The sequence below is a fragment of the Gadus morhua genome, chromosome 20, assembly GCF_902167405.1.
Source record: "Gadus morhua chromosome 20, gadMor3.0, whole genome shotgun sequence".
NCBI lineage: Eukaryota > Metazoa > Chordata > Actinopteri > Gadiformes > Gadidae > Gadus > Gadus morhua.
Genome location: NC_044067.1, coordinates 7,359,397 through 7,377,745, shown reverse-complemented (window position 1 = coordinate 7,377,745; position 18,349 = coordinate 7,359,397). Strand labels below are relative to the sequence as shown.

General features: G+C 50.9%; 1 protein-coding gene across 14 annotated transcripts in view; it reads right to left on the bottom strand.

Annotated features, from left to right (window-relative positions):
* The window catches only part of usp9 (ubiquitin specific peptidase 9), a 36,220-nt gene that overhangs the window by 2,341 nt on the left and 15,530 nt on the right, over window positions 1-18,349 (bottom strand). For 4 of the 14 annotated variants that reach the window (XM_030342772.1, XM_030342769.1, XM_030342771.1 and 1 more), the window contains exons 16-46: window positions 17,925-18,038; window positions 17,584-17,839; window positions 16,645-16,740; window positions 16,174-16,385; window positions 14,948-15,230; window positions 14,622-14,771; window positions 14,245-14,365; window positions 13,648-13,778; window positions 13,254-13,532; window positions 12,899-13,024; window positions 12,464-12,601; window positions 11,614-11,780; window positions 11,410-11,518; window positions 11,151-11,297; window positions 10,857-11,003; window positions 10,542-10,749; window positions 10,201-10,433; window positions 9,810-10,021; window positions 9,221-9,394; window positions 8,981-9,122; window positions 7,663-8,419; window positions 6,552-6,675; window positions 6,187-6,412; window positions 5,805-5,934; window positions 5,255-5,440; window positions 4,446-4,702; window positions 3,410-3,498; window positions 3,154-3,310; window positions 2,842-3,054; window positions 1,381-1,494; window positions 36-134 (exon numbers count right to left, since the gene is read on the bottom strand). In XM_030342772.1, the coding sequence (XP_030198632.1) occupies window positions 36-134; window positions 1,381-1,494; window positions 2,842-3,054; window positions 3,154-3,310; window positions 3,410-3,498; window positions 4,446-4,702; window positions 5,255-5,440; window positions 5,805-5,934; window positions 6,187-6,412; window positions 6,552-6,675; window positions 7,663-8,419; window positions 8,981-9,122; window positions 9,221-9,394; window positions 9,810-10,021; window positions 10,201-10,433; window positions 10,542-10,749; window positions 10,857-11,003; window positions 11,151-11,297; window positions 11,410-11,518; window positions 11,614-11,780; window positions 12,464-12,601; window positions 12,899-13,024; window positions 13,254-13,532; window positions 13,648-13,778; window positions 14,245-14,365; window positions 14,622-14,771; window positions 14,948-15,230; window positions 16,174-16,385; window positions 16,645-16,740; window positions 17,584-17,839; window positions 17,925-18,038 (5,797 nt within the window). The remainder of the gene's footprint in view (window positions 1-35; window positions 135-1,380; window positions 1,495-2,841; window positions 3,055-3,153; window positions 3,311-3,409; window positions 3,499-4,445; window positions 4,703-5,254; window positions 5,441-5,804; window positions 5,935-6,186; window positions 6,413-6,551; window positions 6,676-7,662; window positions 8,420-8,980; window positions 9,123-9,220; window positions 9,395-9,809; window positions 10,022-10,200; window positions 10,434-10,541; window positions 10,750-10,856; window positions 11,004-11,150; window positions 11,298-11,409; window positions 11,519-11,613; window positions 11,781-12,463; window positions 12,602-12,898; window positions 13,025-13,253; window positions 13,533-13,647; window positions 13,779-14,244; window positions 14,366-14,621; window positions 14,772-14,947; window positions 15,231-16,173; window positions 16,386-16,644; window positions 16,741-17,583; window positions 17,840-17,924; window positions 18,039-18,349) is intronic. The other 10 variants (XM_030342774.1, XM_030342773.1, XM_030342777.1 and 7 more) reach the window with 10 other exon arrangements.

Below are 18,349 nucleotides of genomic sequence, written 5' to 3'. Positions count from 1 at the left end.
CGGTGCTGGTGTGGTGAGGTGGAGGGGGACTGTACCTGCTGAAACTGAGTGGTTCCAGGAGAGTGAGGGTAGAGGGAGGTGTCTTCTGGAGGGGAAGAGTCCTGGTCTTCGGTGGCCTCCTGGTCGTCAGGCTCCTGGGGACGGTTCAACACATGGTTTCTAAATGGCCCCCGTGACTCACTCAGTCGGAAAATTGTAGGTATTATTTGCAGTGTTCTATTGCAAGTAGACTAGACTAGGTGAACAGCAACCGCTTATGAGCTCTATCTGGGACCGTGAACTAGGAGGTGAGCAGGAAACAACGATAATCATCCCGACCGTTTCATTACAAAATGAATGATATATTACACTGTGGCCCAGAGGTACTACAGGCCTGAATATCCAGAGAGATTGGGTAAGGTGGATGTGGTCATTCATTTGATAGAAACTGGACCAATGTGAGCCATGGTACTGCACTGAATCCAGTCAAGTGTACTGTATCTATCTCCATGAGGTAAAACCTGTCCGCATTTGACAACTAGCCACAGGAACCAAACACCCCACAGAACGACCAGAGTCAGACACAGTGCGGTTTGGAGTGAGGGCTGTCTTTCTTGGCTGAACACTGATCCATCTACATATTTGTAAAGCTACTTATTAGTGACATTAGAAATAAATCCATCACACCACGATGCAAGTACAAATAGAATACACAAATTGATGGCAGGCTCAAGATATCGATTAAGATCGGGAGGATGAGCATTACCATGACAACCTACTCTGGGTTACTATAGTGATTTATCTTCAACTTCACTTGAGCGGAAGGTAGTGTCCACAAAAAGTATAACTCAATGAAGACTCGGTTTGTCCTTGGGATGTTTATGAGGGTCGACAAAAGCCAAAGGATTGAACAATTACATGATCCGGCCTTAAGAAAGGCAAGAAAGCCAAGGAAAATAGAGGTGCTTGCTACATTTATGAGCTGAAAAATCATGTAATCCTGTTTTGTAACCCTACCAGTAAAACTATCCCTTCATAAACTATAGCCAAGGCTTCGAGTTTTCGATCAGTCGTGCAGGCGGCTGACTGCGCCACGCTTTGCTCTGGGAGGGAGGGAGGGAAAGCAAGCAGCTCTGGTGGTTTTAAATTGGTGCTAGGCTGAGATGGCTGCCTGGCTGAGCTCTGCGAACCTGCAGATGGGGAAAGGATTAACAACCACCATGTTTGGCGGGAAGCAGACGAGCGATAAGCAGAGGTCTACCGCTCCCCCCTTGACCACCGGCCGCTGTTCGTCCGTCCCGTCTGTCTGATAGTCTACCCCCTTGCCTGTCATGTGATGGGTGGACGAGGTGTCGGTGACAGTGGCGGAGGAAGCTTGTTGTCGGGGTATCTGAGTCTTACAGTGTGCTGCTGCTGCTGTGCCGTGCCTTCCCCTGGCAAAAGCTGCTGTGGCGAGGACGATTTCGGCATCGTGGCGTCTTCTTCAGACACAGCCTCGTGCTTCGTTAAGTGACACTATTTTGAAATGGCAGTTAACAGTGCATGTTCATTCAACCATTCCAGCTTGTCATTCTTTCTCGTTTTTTTGTCAAATCTCAAATCGTTTGATTTGTAATAAAACAACAAATCAATTAGGAATCAAAAATCAAATAAATTTGGCTTATCACATTATTGACATATTACTTGTGTTATTATGCAGGTCAATGAACAAAAAAGAGAAATGTATTAATTATATACACCTGCAGGGGGCAAAATACTGGAATAAGAATGTCGAAAACTCAAAAGCCCTAACTATAGTAAAAGAAAACGGAATAAAAACAGAATCAACTCAAATAAACCTTTAACAAAGCTTGTATACTTTTCTATTTAACTGCAAGCCCAGAACTCTAAAGGAAAACACACGGCAACATAAATGGGCATGAGCAGAAACGTCCACAGGTTAACGACACAATGCTGATGACCCTCACTGATGTACCACTGATGGGTTAAGTTAGAGAATTAGAGAGTTGGAGTAACGATAAGCAACTGGGGTCGTATTCACAAGAAAATCCCAAACCCTGAAGCTTCTTTCAATGTGGATCATTGAGGAGAACATAAAAACATAAATAATGCTTTATAACCATTTCCTACTGTTGTTAAATAGTGGGTAGGGTGGGTCTGTATTAACCTGGTTGTGAGCAAGGTTAAAAACTAGGTTTTCAAATAGTAAATAGTTGTGTTACAGTGGCTCAAGCAAAATTTCCCATCTCTCAATGGTTAAAAAAAGTGCTGCGTAAAGGGAAAAGATAAAAGTGTGCCTGCAGAGGAGGAACGCTGTGTGCGGCCTGTGGCTGCAAGATTATGATGTTTTCTACAATCGATGTCGAATCTGGATAGAAGTGAAAGATCTTCGTGCGCCACCCACTTTTTGGGCATGTCAATTATTCACTAGTTGCCTTTAATAATAAAGTTCCTTTGAATAAAAGGGACTGCACCAGAAGTGAAAGTTATGCTTTGCAAAAGTTTGGCTTTTGTTCACAAGGCAATGTCTGGTTACAGGCTGCCGTGAACTGCATAACTCAAACCAGATAGCCGTCAACTGCTTTTGGTTCCTGTTCTAGTTCTTCTGGCTGGAACCATTTCTTGACACAAAACTGCGCCATACCATCAAGGCTCCGCCGTGGTACTTTCTTAAGACTCCTTATCGAGACTGTTTAGATACTTCCACCGGGGCGTATCGGCACCACGAAGAACAAGATAAATGACATGATCAAATCTGAATACGACCCCAGGCTTCTGTGGCTCAACCCCAGCATGGGAAGGGTTTATGGAGCACACGATGTGGAGGAGTGGTTATGGAGGCGGTGTCCCTCGGCTCATTACCTCCTCGGGACAGAGCTCGCAGGCCTTGGCCAGGGTCATGCGTGCGCTGTGGGAGCGCTCCAGGAAGTAGCCGTTGGAGGTCTCGTTGCTCTGGACGGGGGGCGACCAGTTGTTGTAGGTGTACTGGGGGTTCCCCGTGTAAGGTCTCCGCTCCAGCTCGTCGCCCAGCCACTCCACCGCCCACGTCCACTTGCGCTTCAGGTCGCCGTTGCTCTGTGGACAACAAAGCCGGGGGTCCACAAAAGAAATGGTGAGCTCATGGTACCGCTGTGGGCGTCGCTGGTGTGGTAACCGAGGGACCCGAGGGCTCACCTGCAGGATCTGGTACGCCACGGAGCAGTTGCTGAAGAGCGCCACCATGCACTTGATGCACTGGTAGGCCCGCTTCTGATAGTGGTTTTTGGAGCGCTGAATGGTGTCAAACAGCCCGTCCCTGTCGTCTGGGATGCCCTTGAGCACGTTGTGGATCCTGCGCGGCCAGAGAAGGACAGATTTAGGCTCAGGATGGGTTGATGCAAACTAATTGTCGTCGCTTTCGCTGTTTCTACCACGCAGACAACAGCCTTACCGGTGCGTTTGCCAGGAATCCTCGATTAGCAGGATCTGTAGCAGCAGGTCCAGGTAAGGCCTCAGCTCATAGGTGTAGGAATACGCCACCTACACCGACACATAATGCTCACACATTAGCCCCAGGCAGTCTCCCCGCCCATGTGATCGTCAGAGAGTTTAGTTCACCATCTGTAGTATTTGCATAACATTGACTCTGTAGGTAAGTGGTTCCCAACCTGGGGATCGGGCCCCCACTTTGTGATAAGTGGGGCCCCTATTAGGGTCCCCTGTTAAGCATATGGGACATTGATTTCTTGAAAAGAATGTGTGTGGAAGCAGCTGAACAAAAGGGAATGTTGGAGTCAAAACTTTTTAAGAGCTAGAAATGGGTTTAGAGCCAAGAAAGGTTGGGAACCACTGAATCAGACTGAATACAGTAACAGGTTGGAGAACCACTAGTTAGCCAGTGAATACAGTGACAGGTTGGAGAACCACTAGTTAGCCAGTGAATACAGTGACAGGTTGGGAACCACTGAGTCAGACAGTGAATACAACGACCGGTTAGGGAACCAGACAGTGAATACAGTGACAGGTTGGAAACCATTGAGTTAGCCAGTAAATACAGAGACAGGTTGGGAACCACTGAGTTAGCCAGTAAATACAGAGACAGGTTGGGAACCACTGAGTTAGCCAGTAAATACAGAGACAGGTTAGGGAACCACTGAGTTAGCTAGTAAATACAGAGACAGGTTAGGGAACCACTGAGTCAGCCAGTAAATACAGAGACAGGTTGGGAACCACTGATTTAGCCAGTAAATACAGAGACAGGTTGGGAACCACTGAGTTAGCCAGTAAATACAGAGACAGGTTAGGGAACCACTGATTTAGCCAGTAAATACAGAGACAGGTTGGGAACCACTGAGTTAGCCAGTCAATACAGAGACAGGTTAGGGAACCACTGAGTTAGCCAGTAAATACAGAGACAGGTTAGGGAACCAGACAGTGAATACAGAGACAGGTTGGGAACCACTGAGTCAGACAGTGAATAAAGTTACCGGTTGGGAACCACGTCTGCAGGGTTGGTCCCTCACCTGCCAGAGGAGCTCGCTGAGCACCGTGGAGGAGAACTGGGGGTTCTCCCAGCAGCTGAAGCGCAGCAGCTTCACCGTCTCCTCAGAGTTGCTGCAATCCTCGATGATCTTCTTCACGTAGCTGGTCCGCACAAACAGGATCTCAGCCACCAGCTGCTGCACCGGCATGACCGGCGTGGTCAGGTTGGCGTCCCCGTAAGGGTTCGCTAGAGGGGGGTTACCTGGTGGTGGGAGGGAGAGCACGGTGTTTAGCATGCAAGATGGATTCATTATGCCCACGCCATGAACCATGCCATCCGACTGCTTCGCTACCCTTCCATTAGCTGGAGCACCAAGTTCCAAGCTCTGCCCACACAGCAAAGAGAGCTCAGAGCGGCCAATCACAAGCCCTCGCCGCTCTAGTGTCTTCACTTTGGTGCGATAGCTATGCTTTGCTACCTTTAAGGTATATATTATTTTGGGCGTATTTTCTCTCTATGCACATTCTGACATCAATCAATTATTCAAATGCGTGGTGTAATATATCTGTTGCAGGCCTGTGATAAGCCAGTCCCAAGATGGCTTACCCGTCTGTCTACATACCCAGCCGGCTAAGCTTGGCAAACCTATCGCTAAAACTAGCAAGTCATGCGTTTCAGACGAGAGGCTTTGGATGGAGGCCCACATGGAGGGTTGGGTTTTTGAGTGGTTGAAAATCTAGCGTACCCTGGCTGGTTTCTCCAAAATCGCCTACCCTAGCCGAACACAACACGCCGTTGAGTCGCTGCACTCACCGTTGATGGAGGACTGCATGCGCGTGGAGACGTCGCAGCACCGCACCAGCTGGGAGACCACGGTGTACAGCTTGCCCAGCTCGGCGTACTGGTACTTGATGGGAGGGCCGGGGCCCTCGTCCAGAGCCACCAGCATGAAGGTGCCTGGCACGCTCAGCTTGAGCAGCTGAGTCTTCTCTGCTAGCCCTGCACGTCGGGTGCAACAGGAAGGTGGAACAGGTTAGAGTTTGTGGTTTATAACACAAAGGGTGACGGTAACAATTTAAAATAAGGGTAGATTAACCATTAATTAACCCAAGTTAATGCAGAGATAGGCCTTATTATACAGCATTAGCACAATGGTTAGTGTTAGGGTAAGTGAGCCAACACCCTATTCAATAATGTATAAATTCAAACCCTACGGTAACATTAAACTATTAACTTTGTAAGCATGAACACCATTAGTCAACAGGCACACCTTGAGTAAATGTACCAAAGGGACCACTGAAGGCACACTGAGCAGCAGATGTGCACGACAACAGCAGGTGAGCGAGTGTTGTGCCGTCCTTACCCAGATTGGCGTACATCACAAAGAGGTTAAAGTACTGCTGCAGGTGACGGCCGTGTTCAGACACCTCCCTCCTCAGCAGGTTGAGCACAGCTCGCAGGAGGTGGTCGCTCAGACTCAGGTTATCACAGCCCTGGGAAAAAAACAACAACGAGACCGTTTGAGATGACATAACGATGAACTTCCTGCCAGAGGGACAATCAGTGCGCCGACAGCGTAACGTAGAAAAAACGAAAGAACACTCAAAACATAAAAAGCTCTGATCTCGGCCCCATATCCGCAAGCGAGCCTCAATCCTTGCTGTCTGCCGCTCATGAAAGGTGTCACCACAGACCTGCGCGACGGTTTTCGCTCCCGATAAAAACTCGGTTGCTAGGCGACTCACCGGACTGGCGGGCACGGGGGAGGTGACGGGGGAGGGGTAGGGCCCGTCTTGGAGGGAGAAGTGTGCGATGAAGACGATGAGCTTGGCCAGGGCGCCGCGGACCTCGGCGCTCGGGCACTCCAGCAGGTACTCGGAGAAGCAGTTGGCGTAGGCGAACAGGACGTTGTGTGCAAACCAGTAGCGGACGTTCTTACTGTGTCTTAGGAGGACACACAGGGCATCATACCTGCGGGCAGGGGGGGGGGGGGGAGGGGATAGAGAGACGTTTACTACCACAACAACAACAACAACAACAAGACCAGACGGAGAGAAGAGTCCGGTGTCTTTAGTTTAGGGCCGCTTCTTCTAAGGTAGGAGGGTCTCACCAGTCGCTGGCAGGACCGCGCACAACTTTCTTTGTGTGGAAACCTGTGCTGAAGAGGAACCTGGCAGCCAGCTGGACACTAATCATAGCGATCTCCTCGGCCTCCGGCAACAGATGGTCTTGCCCTGGAGAACGCGGGTGGAAGAGGCAGTCGTTAGCGCTGGAGTCTTAGTAGAATTGGATGGGCTTCATCGCTTCACATCATTTAAGTCGCATTGTGGGACGTTTCCATGAGCCCGTAGGTCAAAGTAAACTGGAGATATCTGAAGACAATGCTGATCGATAGGGACCCTGTAACTGATCAATTCTACTTATTAGAAATGCTGGTCAGCCCGTACCCCTCTGGTCAAGAAGAATCTTACCATGGACAGCGCCAAAACCCCTCCCACTCAATCCACCCAGCCAGCCGAGATATACTAGTTTGCGTTGCACAGTTGCGCAGCCAGTTAGTCTCCCGCTTACCAAGTGTGAGGGGATCAATCTTACACATTACACCTTTAAGGTTCAAGGCACAGTAGATGGTTCGATGTTCACAGTAAATTAGGTTAACATTGGTGTCGTTACATCTGCAAAAATAATATTTTCCCCTCCCATCGTTCAGACCCTTACAGCAACGCATGAAAATTCCGGTAAGCACATAATCATATAATAATATGCCCAGTATGAATTAAGGATGAGAGAAAATACTCTTTTGATTTTCAATGTCATCCAACACATTCAATGAGTCAGTGGATTAAAGACTGAGCTCTTCTTCGGCACCGAAATCATCTCAGAATTTAAATCCCAAACAAGTGCTTTTACGCGGATGACTAGCCCCATAGTTAATTTCCCTTTTGCTGCACTCTCGGGTCCAGCTCTCATTAATAATGCATTGCCACTTATTATCGTTGGATCCAGAGGCAGATCAAAGGCCCGGGCTCATAACTTCTAACCTCGGCCATGCCTAGCCACACTCGGCCATGCCTAGTGCGCTAACGTCCCTTTGATTTTAGAATACGTTGGGGTGAAGATTTCATTCAAAATGGCTCCAGGAAGATCATGCATACATAGAACAGATGAATTTGTAATTTCCCGATTACAGAACAGATAACAGTTACGTTTCGTACACATACCTGGAGGAGGGTTTAAATAGACACTGTTACAGGTGAGGAGCTTCTTAATGAACTGGAAATATTCCAAGCTGTATTGCATCCGGTTGTGCATGAACTGGACGTTCTGCTTGCGCACGCTGCACTCGATGACGCCCGGCATTTTGACCTGGTTGGGCTTGCTGTTGGCCAGCGTCAGCTCCGAGATGTACTTGACCAGCTCGCTGTCTTTGTCCAAGGAGTCCATGCGCTCGTAGAAGAGGATGTAGGCGTTCCACCAGCGCTTCTGCCGGCGATACGACATCCTCTTCATCATGTGGTCAAACACCTCGCCCATATACTCGCCGCCGAAGCACTGGTTCTTCATCTCCTCCTCGTCGTCCATCTTGCACTCCGTCACGTCGCCGTCGTCGAACTTGTACCAGCGGTTGCGCTCGCCGTCGCCGCCGTTCCTCTGGATGATGTAGGAGTAGTAGTGGCCGCCGCTGGCCTGCCCCGAGTGCACCAGCACCCCCACCAGGCGGTACTTGGAGCTGCCGGGAGGCGAGGGCTCCGAGGGCTCGTTCTGCTGGATCACCTGGTTCTCGGGGTTGACGTCGTCCCCCTCCAGCTTGGCCACGCCCGCCACCGTGTACGGCTCCATGTCCAGCTCCCGGGGGAACTCGAAGTAGTCGTTGAACTTGATGGCGCACTCCCGCTCCCAGTCGTAGTCGAAGCGCTTCAGCTGGATGGCCAGCACCGGGGGCAGCTTCTTGATCAGCAGCCGCTTCACCGTGTCCACCTGAGGGGCGCCGCGGAGACGGGGAGGCGCGTGAGTCACAATTAAACACTCCGGACCCCATTAGGCGTCATTAAGAAGATAACTGGGCAGATGAAGGAAATGCTCACTCCTAAATCACGTCTCCTTAAAGGGTAGATCATTTATTGAAGAAGCAATTTTGGTCATATTTGTTATAAGTTCTTCATACATTCCGACAATCAATCAAGCACTTTATAATTCCGATGCTCTGTATTTGAAAGAAGATCCAGTATCGCAGGCCTGTAATAAGCCTGTCCAATCATTTCAAATGGCCCGAATGAAGTGTTTGGATGGCCTACCCATGTTCATCTACCTTCAGTCTTCCTCAAGGCGAGAAATTACATATTGCTAAAACTAAGGAAACTAATTATATGTATGTATATGGGGTGTTGGCTTTGGAGGGAGGCCTGAAGGGAGGGATTTATTCAGTGAGATTCTTTCAAAATCGAGCTTACTCTGGCGGGTTTCTCCAAAGTCTCCCACCCCAGGTTTAATGTGAAGGCATGCAAGGCCAGCTTTCTGCTGAGTGTGCTCTAGCATTACCTTCTTGTTGCACTTCTCACAGTGGTAGGCGTTGGCACCCTCGAGCAGGTCCCCTTTCACATACTGCTCCATGGAGTCCAGCAGGTTCTGGTGATTCCTGATGTCTACATTCAGCGTGGTGAAAGACTCCTCACACTCATACCTGAAGAACAAGGTGGCCACAGGGGGTATCAGCTCACAGAACCCCACCCCCAAGAAAACACGCCAAACAAGATGTGACTAAAACGTTTGAGCCCTCACCTGTGGGGGCAACCCTGACAAATCTTCTGGTCGGCGAAGGAGCCGCCCAGCACTTTGCTGAGCATAGGGGGGTGTCCGAGGGCTTTCAAGGCCTCGTCCAGACTGTCCACCAGCGAGTTGAAGAACTCCAGAGCATCGTGCTGCTCCCGCAGATTCACCGGCTCCCCCCATAACCTGAACAGCAAAAGATTGCATTAGTAAGTACAGGTAAAACTAACAACAGAATAGGGTGGAGGATTCGAGGCAACAACATGAAAAGGACGGCGGATAAGCAAAAAAACAAGTGGTGGTAGAGTGAGCTTGGGCTTCTGCTTAATATCTACACATACCAAAAAGCAGGGATAGGTCAAAGGGTAAGCTGTATTTTTAGCTCCCAAATTATTTACACACTGGCAGCTGTGCGACGAAATAGGAGACCATTGGCTTGGGTCCATTCGAACTGCACTTCAACACAATATTATTTTACCAGTTCGGATTAGTTCGTTATTCCTGCCTTTAGATTCATCAATCCTGCACATCGAACAGAGCGGGAACCCCTCTTAGTGCAAATGAACACACAACTGCCAGCAGACTGTGTGCGTGTTTGTACCTGAACTGCTTCCAGAATCCCCTGGGGACGTAGTACTGCAGCCTGGAGGCCGCCAGGTGGCCGAAGATGACCTGCAGGTGGCGCAGCACCCCGATGTTGTACTCCTTCCTGTCCTCCGACTTGCTGGCCGGCTTGTCGTCGAACTGGTGGTGGTAGCTGAACACCTCGTCGCGCGGGTCCACGTTGCTCTGCGGTAATGTAGGAGCACACACCTGCGTGAAGTCAAGCCATGAAGTGACGCCAGGCACAGACGGGGACATGTGTCTACGGGTTCGACGGAGCCTGCATACCGACGGATAAGATCAACGGCGGCAGTCGCTCTGGAATGTTTTTCTGCCTGCTAAGCGTGTACGGTCGGTGAGAAAGGTGCTCTGTTAAAAGGATTCCGTACCTCAGCCCCTACCTCGTTCTCCGGCTTCTCGTCCCCTGACATGTCGTCGTCCACGTCGGTGCCCGTGCCCTCGATGGCCAGGATGCCGTTGCGGATGGGGGGGATCATGTAGAGCTGCTGGATGACCGAGTTCATGTAGCAGGTGGCGCCCGCGTTCTTCAGACCCACGAAGCCCTTGGTTGGCCGGGGCCCCACAGGGGGAAGGTACTCCCACTCCGTGAGGGTCTCGCATCCTGGAGAGAGGGAGAGGAGGGGCGAAAGGGCTTTGTGACGAAACTGCTCTTTGAAACAGGACTGTGCGGATCGCTCATGAGAGGCCTGGCAGCGGCGCCGGTGGGTACCTCGGTAGTACATGTCCGTCAGAGTGTCCACGATCTGCTTGAGGTTGCGGACGCAGCCGACGGCCAGGGCCACCAGCAGCTCGAAGCCAGCGTTGATGGAGGCCGGGCTGCTGCACACCGGAATGGCCTGCTCCGTGGGGAACTCGCCGCTCTTCATGTACTGCAGGTAGACGTTGGACGCCGGGAAGATGAAGTCGTCGATCAGCTCCTGGAACAAGGGAGAACGGGGTTAAAAAAAGGAAAGACATTTTGGAACAACACCCACGCGTACCCTCCACGCTCCACGGGAGCGTGCGTCTCTCTCCGTCTGTTCACCTTGATGAGGTTTGCGCCGCCCTTCTCACAGCCAATGTGGTACTTCTTCTCTGGGGTCTGGAAGGCCAGCAGCTCCTTCGTCACGCCGATGTGACCTTCAAGGATGGTCTCCTCCACACCCGTCTCACCCGTCTGCTTGACCTCATCCTGAGACATATGAATGGATCCTTCAGCATACTCCACTACTATGTGGCTAGCCACCAAGAAGGCCGAAACACTAAACCGGCCTTCATTTCCATCACAAGACCTTGTAAAAAGGAAGCAGAAGCAAAGAACAACAGCCGATAGTCTTACCCGGATCCTCTTGAGCCAGTCGATCTCGTTGTTGAGCAGCACCTCAGCGTTGGGAAGGTTGATGTTGCTGTTGTAGGCGTAGTTAAGCAGGTGTCGCAGCAGGGTGAAGTAGTCGCCCGCGTGCTTGGCCCGCTCTTTGGCAGTGCTCTGGAAACGATGCCGTCCAGCAAAAATCACAAAGGGTTAGGAGCTGTTGGCTGAAGGGAATGTATCAAACGGATACGAGCAGAACGGAACAGACGCGGGTTGATGCACTCACCCCGAGCACAGTGAAGAGGAGGGTGATGAAGAAGAGGAGGGGTCTGTGGCCCATGCAACACCTGGTGGCCATCAGGAAGAACTGCTCCTGGGCCATCTGACGCACCGACCTACAGACAACACGGGCACCCATGAAGTTTCCCCGAGACCTCGACGACACACGGCTGTCCGCGTCACCAAAACAACGTGATCCGGTGTGACGTACTTGCTGTGACAGTGGAGCAGCAGGTCTATGATGAAGGTCTGCCAGGCCTTCTCCTTACTGAGGGTGTCCAGAGCCGTGGGCATGAGGGCGAAACACAGGGTCATCACCTCCAGGGCCTCGCAGCATACCTGCTCGTCCTCCCCGTCGGGCTCCTTAGCCGCGTTGGTCTGTTCAAAAAAACAGTCACAGGAAGCGTTTCATTGGGTCATTCGAGCGGCTGATTCACACGCCGAGGGAAAACGGGTTTGTGTGGCCCTCCGAGTCAAAGGCAGGTCTAGAATGGGAGACTGAGCTTGTTGCGTTGGGAGAGGCAGAGCTCTCAAGTGCTCCAGATGGTTACAGTCAGCTGTCAGCAGGTGCTCCCCCGCCACTAGGTACAATTGCTCCTCTAAGAGAGCACTCCATAAAGACCGAAGAAAAAGTCCACAATGGTCAATCAACCCACGAACAGTGAGCGATTAGACGGAGACATCTGCAGAAAAGCGGCGCCAAGTGCCACATGTACGAGACGATCACAGCAGAGTTCAAAACAGCATGTTCAACAGTACTCTAGTAACCTGCAGCGTTTGAAGGCTGGCTCCTGTAAATAGACTAGGAAGGGGAATACCAATATAGAGTGTAGGCTGCTTAAATAAAGGCAGGGTCAACAACAGCTTTCCACATTATTTATCGCCTCTTCGATTGTTCACGCCCACGCAAAGCACAGACAACCCAACGAATAATTGGTTGTAATTTCCGTAAATAGAATTACACATTGACGCAGCTTAGCGTTTCGGACTACAGAAGGGTGTCGGGTGAAAAAAACACGTTTGTGGATACATGAGCTGCCCGCCATCATTTCCGGTTGTACCTTCTCATAGATCTTGCTGATCTCCTCATTGGAGCTGAAGACGAGCTGCACTGTGCCACAGCCCGAAGCCCAGACGATCTTCTGTATCGCCCGGATCACACAGATGTCCGGGATGTACTTTGAGGCCTGGAAGAAGTTCTGCAGGGAAGAAAAGCCTCATCAAAGACGGTACAAAAAGGCCCTTGAGGCTACCAAAAGGTAGTCTTCTGAGCTCTGTACTGTCATGCAGCACACATCTCTACCCATCTCTTCTGCCCACCAACCTTCTCTATTAGAAACAGGTGGCCAAATCATGGAATGGGTCCCATTTGCAACAGGACACATTTCTTATGTGTGCTATATGACTATGTTGGGGTTGGACTACGATGAATGATACAACAAATTAAGCGGCCTACAGACTGGCTTGTGCTGTTTGGTGCCCCGCATCCACCTCACCTCATCTGAGATCTGCTGGGCCAGACGGATGGCCACGTTGCGCAGCATGCATTCAGACGCCGGGTTGGGGATGTTCTGCAAGGCGCTCTGTAGGACCAGGGCCTGGTCGTGAGTGGCCTGGTTGATCTGCGAGAGCGAGGGGAGAGCAGGAGCAGACGTTAACGGAGGAGGGGGGGGGGGGGGACACGCGTTATACAGGCAGAGAGAGAAAGAGAGAGAGAGGGAGAGCAAGAGATCAAAAGAGAGAGAGAGAGCGAGAATGAGAGAGCGAGAATGAGAGAGAACAAGAGCGAGTGTGTGTCACACACGGCCGGGGAACCGGTTCTGAGGGCGTGTCGGTGCGCGGCGGTCTAACCGGTGAGACGGGGACGCTGCCCTCGGTGTTGGGCTGGCAGGCCTCCGCCACGGCCTTGACGTGCCCGAAGCCCACGGCGGTCAGCAGCAGCTTGGCGATCTTGAGCGCGTTGAGGTAGGCCCCGCGCCGCGTCTCCATGTCCGCCGACGGCAGGAAGTTGTTCCTGGTGAGCATGCTCAGCACCAGCGGCAGCCCGCCGCTCTTCAGGAAGTTGTACTGGAAGTCGCTGGCGTCCTCCCCCAGGGTGGCGCTGGCGGGCATCAGGAGAGCGTACACCACCTGCAGGACGGATGGGGGGGGGGGGGGGCGCTACGGTGTTAGCCCTGGGGCACAGGTGACCTAACCAAACCGGATGAAAGCGTGACCAGGCAGCCTCCCGCACTGCGACGCTCACCTCGATGAGGTAGAGCACTTGTGAGGGCGAGGGGCCGAAGAAGCGGGAGTCCAGTGTGGGGCTGAGGCTGTTCTCGCCCAGCTTGGCGTGGTCCAGACACACGGCGCGCAGATTGGCCACGGTGGTGGCATCTGAGGAACGCACACGGCAGTGAGTCGCACAGTGTGTGTCTTTCTGTGTGTGTGTGTGTCTTTGTGTGTGTGTGTCTTTGTGTGTCTTTGTGTGTGTGTGTCTTTCTCTCTCTGTGTGTCTTTCTCTCTCTCTGTGTGTCTTTCTCTCTCTCTGTGTGTGTGTGTCTTTCTCTCTCTGTGTGTGTGTGTGTCCTTCTCTCTCTGTGTGTGTGTGTGTCCGTCCTTCTCTCTCTGTGTGTGTGTGTGTCCGTCCTTCTCTCTCTGTGTGTGTGTGTGTCCGTCCTTCTCTCTCTGTGTGTGTGTGTCCCTCTCTCTCTGTGTGTGTGTGTGTGTGTGTGTGTGTGTGTGTGTGTGTGTGTGTGTGTGTGTGTGTGTGTGTGTGTGTGTGTGTGTGTGTGTGTGTGTGTGTGTGTGTAATCTGTTGCCATGGGTTACTTCATTCCAGTACCCGAGGGCATAGGCCTACCAGGGGGCATGAGCTTCATAAGCACGCGGGCTCCATCTCTGAGCAGAGGCATGTTGAGGTTGCAGCCCAGGTCGGCAACCTGCCACAGGAAGGAGATGTAGCGCAGGTGCAACGACATGATCTGAGAGGGGGGGGGGGGGAAAGAAAAAACAGAATTTTTAGCGCATTTCAGTTGGAACAAACATCGCACATGCACCCCATGGAAGGCACATGAATAACTTATGTAACCATAGTGGTTCATGAAATAAGAAATTCATTTGCATGAGCCCATATTCCAATTTTACATAGATTAACTCGCCAGGGGGGTTGTGCGCGCACGCGCGTGTGTGTGTGTGCACACGCTTGTCTGTATGTGTGTCTTCATGCAGCTAACTCACCACACCCGGCAGGCAGCTCTCCACCTCAGGGTTGGGCCCGTCGCTGTAGTGGTTGCCATGGTTACCGGGCGAACCGGTTGACGAATCGGAGGAGCTGTCCGGACTAGAGGGCATGTTGGCGCTCACCTGAGTCAGCTTGGCTGTGATCAGCTGTACACAAGAACGGTGACACACACAATCAATCAGTCCCACGCACACACATCCATCAAACCATGCGACAGCAATGATGATAACATTCAATTATGGGAACTCTGTAGCAGGTCCAGTACGATTGGTTCAATGTAGAAAAAACAACGATATGAAACCCAAGTGCAGTATAACAGTACCAATTCAGGTTCATGCATTTTGGACGCAGGGGCGGGGCTGACCGTCTTATCCTTCAGGTTGAGCTGTCCAATGAGCTTGCGGTCGTCGGCCGGGTCCACGGCCTCCCCGCCGATGAAGAGCTCTATCTTGGTGTGCGTGGCGTTGGCCTTTATCCGGTTGAGGATGCCCCGCCGCACCGAGCCGATGGTGTCGTTGGTGTGGGACCAGATGTCCAGGTCGTCCACCTGGCGACCCTGGTTCGGGAAACGCACGATCAACGTGATGTGCTTCCCTCGGAAAGCCCTGGGGGAAGAGAGAACCACGGCGTCAGTGCAGGGCTAAAGCTTCCCAACACTGCTGACAGTTTATATACACCGTTTATTTACAACGACAACACTGCAACCAGATCCAGGCCCGACCGCTGAGTACAGCTTTAACGTGATCATAACAACTACCTATATTGATATAGCCCTTTCTGAATGTAGACTCTCTTGGACAAAGTGTATAGATTCATACAGCCTTCAAAAACAGAGAGGGTATAAATATACACAGGCAAATAGCACATAACAATAATTGTTCTGTGCTATTTGCCTGTGTATATTAATACCCTTAAGCATTTAATTAGTACCATACAAAAGAGGAGGCAAAACCGGTATGCGTTAGTCCACAGTAGGCTTTATATAAGAGGTAATGAGTGGAACTAATTTAATTGAACTAAATTGAAAGAAGAAATTGATTTTCCGTTACTCCACATTCAAATCTGAAAAGATACAATCAAGCAAAAAGAAGGAATCATTTTAGCGGTGTGCTTCTTGTTTCAACGTATTGCTATTAATATCTCCATCTGGCAAATGGAAACTATGGGTTCAGTTGAACAAAAATAATGAGTAATAATAATAATACAAATTAATAATCAAAACACAAATCACTAGGGCACATAAAATTGTCTGACAACGAGAATGGAGCAACTCCTGGAAATTACACAGAAGGGGAATAATCTGGACACTCCGCACGCTGCCATGTCGCCGTGGAAACATGTCCATGCTACCAGCCTTCCAGCAGCCAAGCTTGAGGCATACAGGAGTAGACGATGAGGTCACCACTGCTGTAATTGGGCCTCTGGGCTGCACAACTAAAACATGGCATCAAAGGTCCGGAATGGGTGTCAATGGGAAATTGAGTCCTCGACCAGAGAGGGCCGCTATCCACTGCTCCACAACTGTCCCGCCCCCCCGCTCGCTCCTACCTGGACATGGGCAGTATGGTCCGCTCCTCGTGGTAGTCGCTGTCACACTCGTTGATGTACTCCTTGAGCACGGTGAGCACGCGCACCATGCGGATCGCCTCCTGGCGCGCACAGTTGATGCTGTCCTTGTCCCCGTCCAACACACACAGCGTGTCGTAGGATGCCTTCAGCCGGTCGAAGCAGGACTGGATGAAATCCTCGTGGATCTCCACCTGTAGGGAGGGGCAGACACACACGATGAGGATTTGTGGACAGACATGGGCGAGATCGACCGCGGTCGGCGTGGAGTATTTTTATAGCGTTGACATCCGACTATATTATGATAAGGTGCGTGTATACGAGTGGTCTCGAGTGCGTCTAGGCAGGACCCGGCCCGGACTGAGTTGGGAATGAGCGGAGCCAACACCGTGAGTGTGACACAAATAGACGGACTCGGCGTCAACCCTGGGCCGACGATGTCATTTCCTTCACCTGATTGACTTGCAGTTTTGGTCCGAGGTTTGTGTAGATCTCCTTCATTAGGTCTATGGCTCGGCTGGCGATGTCATCACTTCCTTGAATAACCACCTTGGAGGAGGGAGGAAATAGAAGGAGAAATCAATTCGGCCGCCCGGTTCACCCCATCATGTACAGGAGACAGAGCTTGTTATACGCATGCGTGTGTGCGTCTGAGTCAGAGGCACTCGAGTCATGCAGAGCCATGACTTACTCCCAGCCTCATTAAGAGCCACTTAGAAGGGGAAAAGGGAACCAGGCTTAAAGCACCACTCAGGAGCCCAGCTTGTCCACTGACAACGCTTATATCTACAGAAAACAAGAAATGTCTTCCGAAAGAGAATGGCAAAGGAATTGACCAAGATACATTTTTTGAATAATTCATAACCGGTTGCCGCACTTGAATAGATATTTAGGGCTAGTGGGTATTATTTGAAGGACTGTCGTGCAAAAATAAAGTATTTCCAAATTAAGAGAGTCTTGTTATCCATCAGGATAAAGAGATCAGTCTACAGAGTCATGCAGAATCATCATGACTCTGCATGACTGACTGTTTATGTCAGACAGGCGTCTTGTCGTACCCAACACGTCATTAATTTGTTTACACTGGTTTTTCCAAATTCTTAACATTGGGAGGAAATGCTATTCTAGTGTCCCTAGCATTACATCAGACTATGACTAAGCAGCTCAACTGTAGCTCAGTTTACAGGTCGAGCGATGCAATGCAACTGATATCACTCCACAGTCACAGTGAGGCCTCCACAATGCTATTCCACTTGGGGTTGCTAATGACGTCAAACAGAACTAACACCGTATTGCAAGCCCACATTGGACATCATCACAGAACCTTTGGCTCCAAGGACGAATTAGACCATAACGCTTATCCAAACATCCTGTAAACGCTTCATGGCTCACCCTCCAGAGGTAGTCCAGCCCTATCAACTCCAGGTCGTCCATCATGTAGGCCCGGCGCTTGGCCACCAGCTTGCCCTCCCTGCAGTTGACGGCCTTGAAGAACCGCTCAAAGCACTTCATGCCATTCTCCGTCAGCAGGGAGGGGTCCAGCTGCAGCACGTTGTTCTCAAAGAAGTCTTTGTTGATGTCTGGATCAAGGTCTGGCTCGTCCCCCATCAGCTTTGAATACCTGTTGGCATCGGGGCAGACCGTGAGCCTGTGAGAGGGATGATGTGAGGTGATGATGCTGTTTGGGGTTGGGGGGGGGGGGGAATTGTGACATGAGTTGAAGGGGACACTACCATTTGAAGCAGGCTTCCCGGTCACAGAGGAACACGGCGTTCTCAGCCAGACATTTCCAGATTTGCTTGGCCTGGGGGGCACACAGCCACAGCTGGCCGTCTTTCAACAGAAACCTGGAAGTGGAAGTAATAAAAAGTGAATTCAACATCCTTTAAAGGGGACATATTATACCACCAGGTGTGAGTGTGATCAGCCTTACAAGCCGTTTCGAAAATCGGCCCCATAAGACATCACTAGTGGGCGTGTCCAACTAGATCTGTGCTGGGTAGATCAGTCTACCAGCCTACCCAGTGGACTGAAGTAAACGTTGCTCATCTATCCAGCACAGATCTAGGTAGTCACCCACTAGTGATGTTATATTGGGACGATTTTCGAAACGGCCTGTAAGGCTAATCACTCACACCTGGTGGTATAATATGTCCCC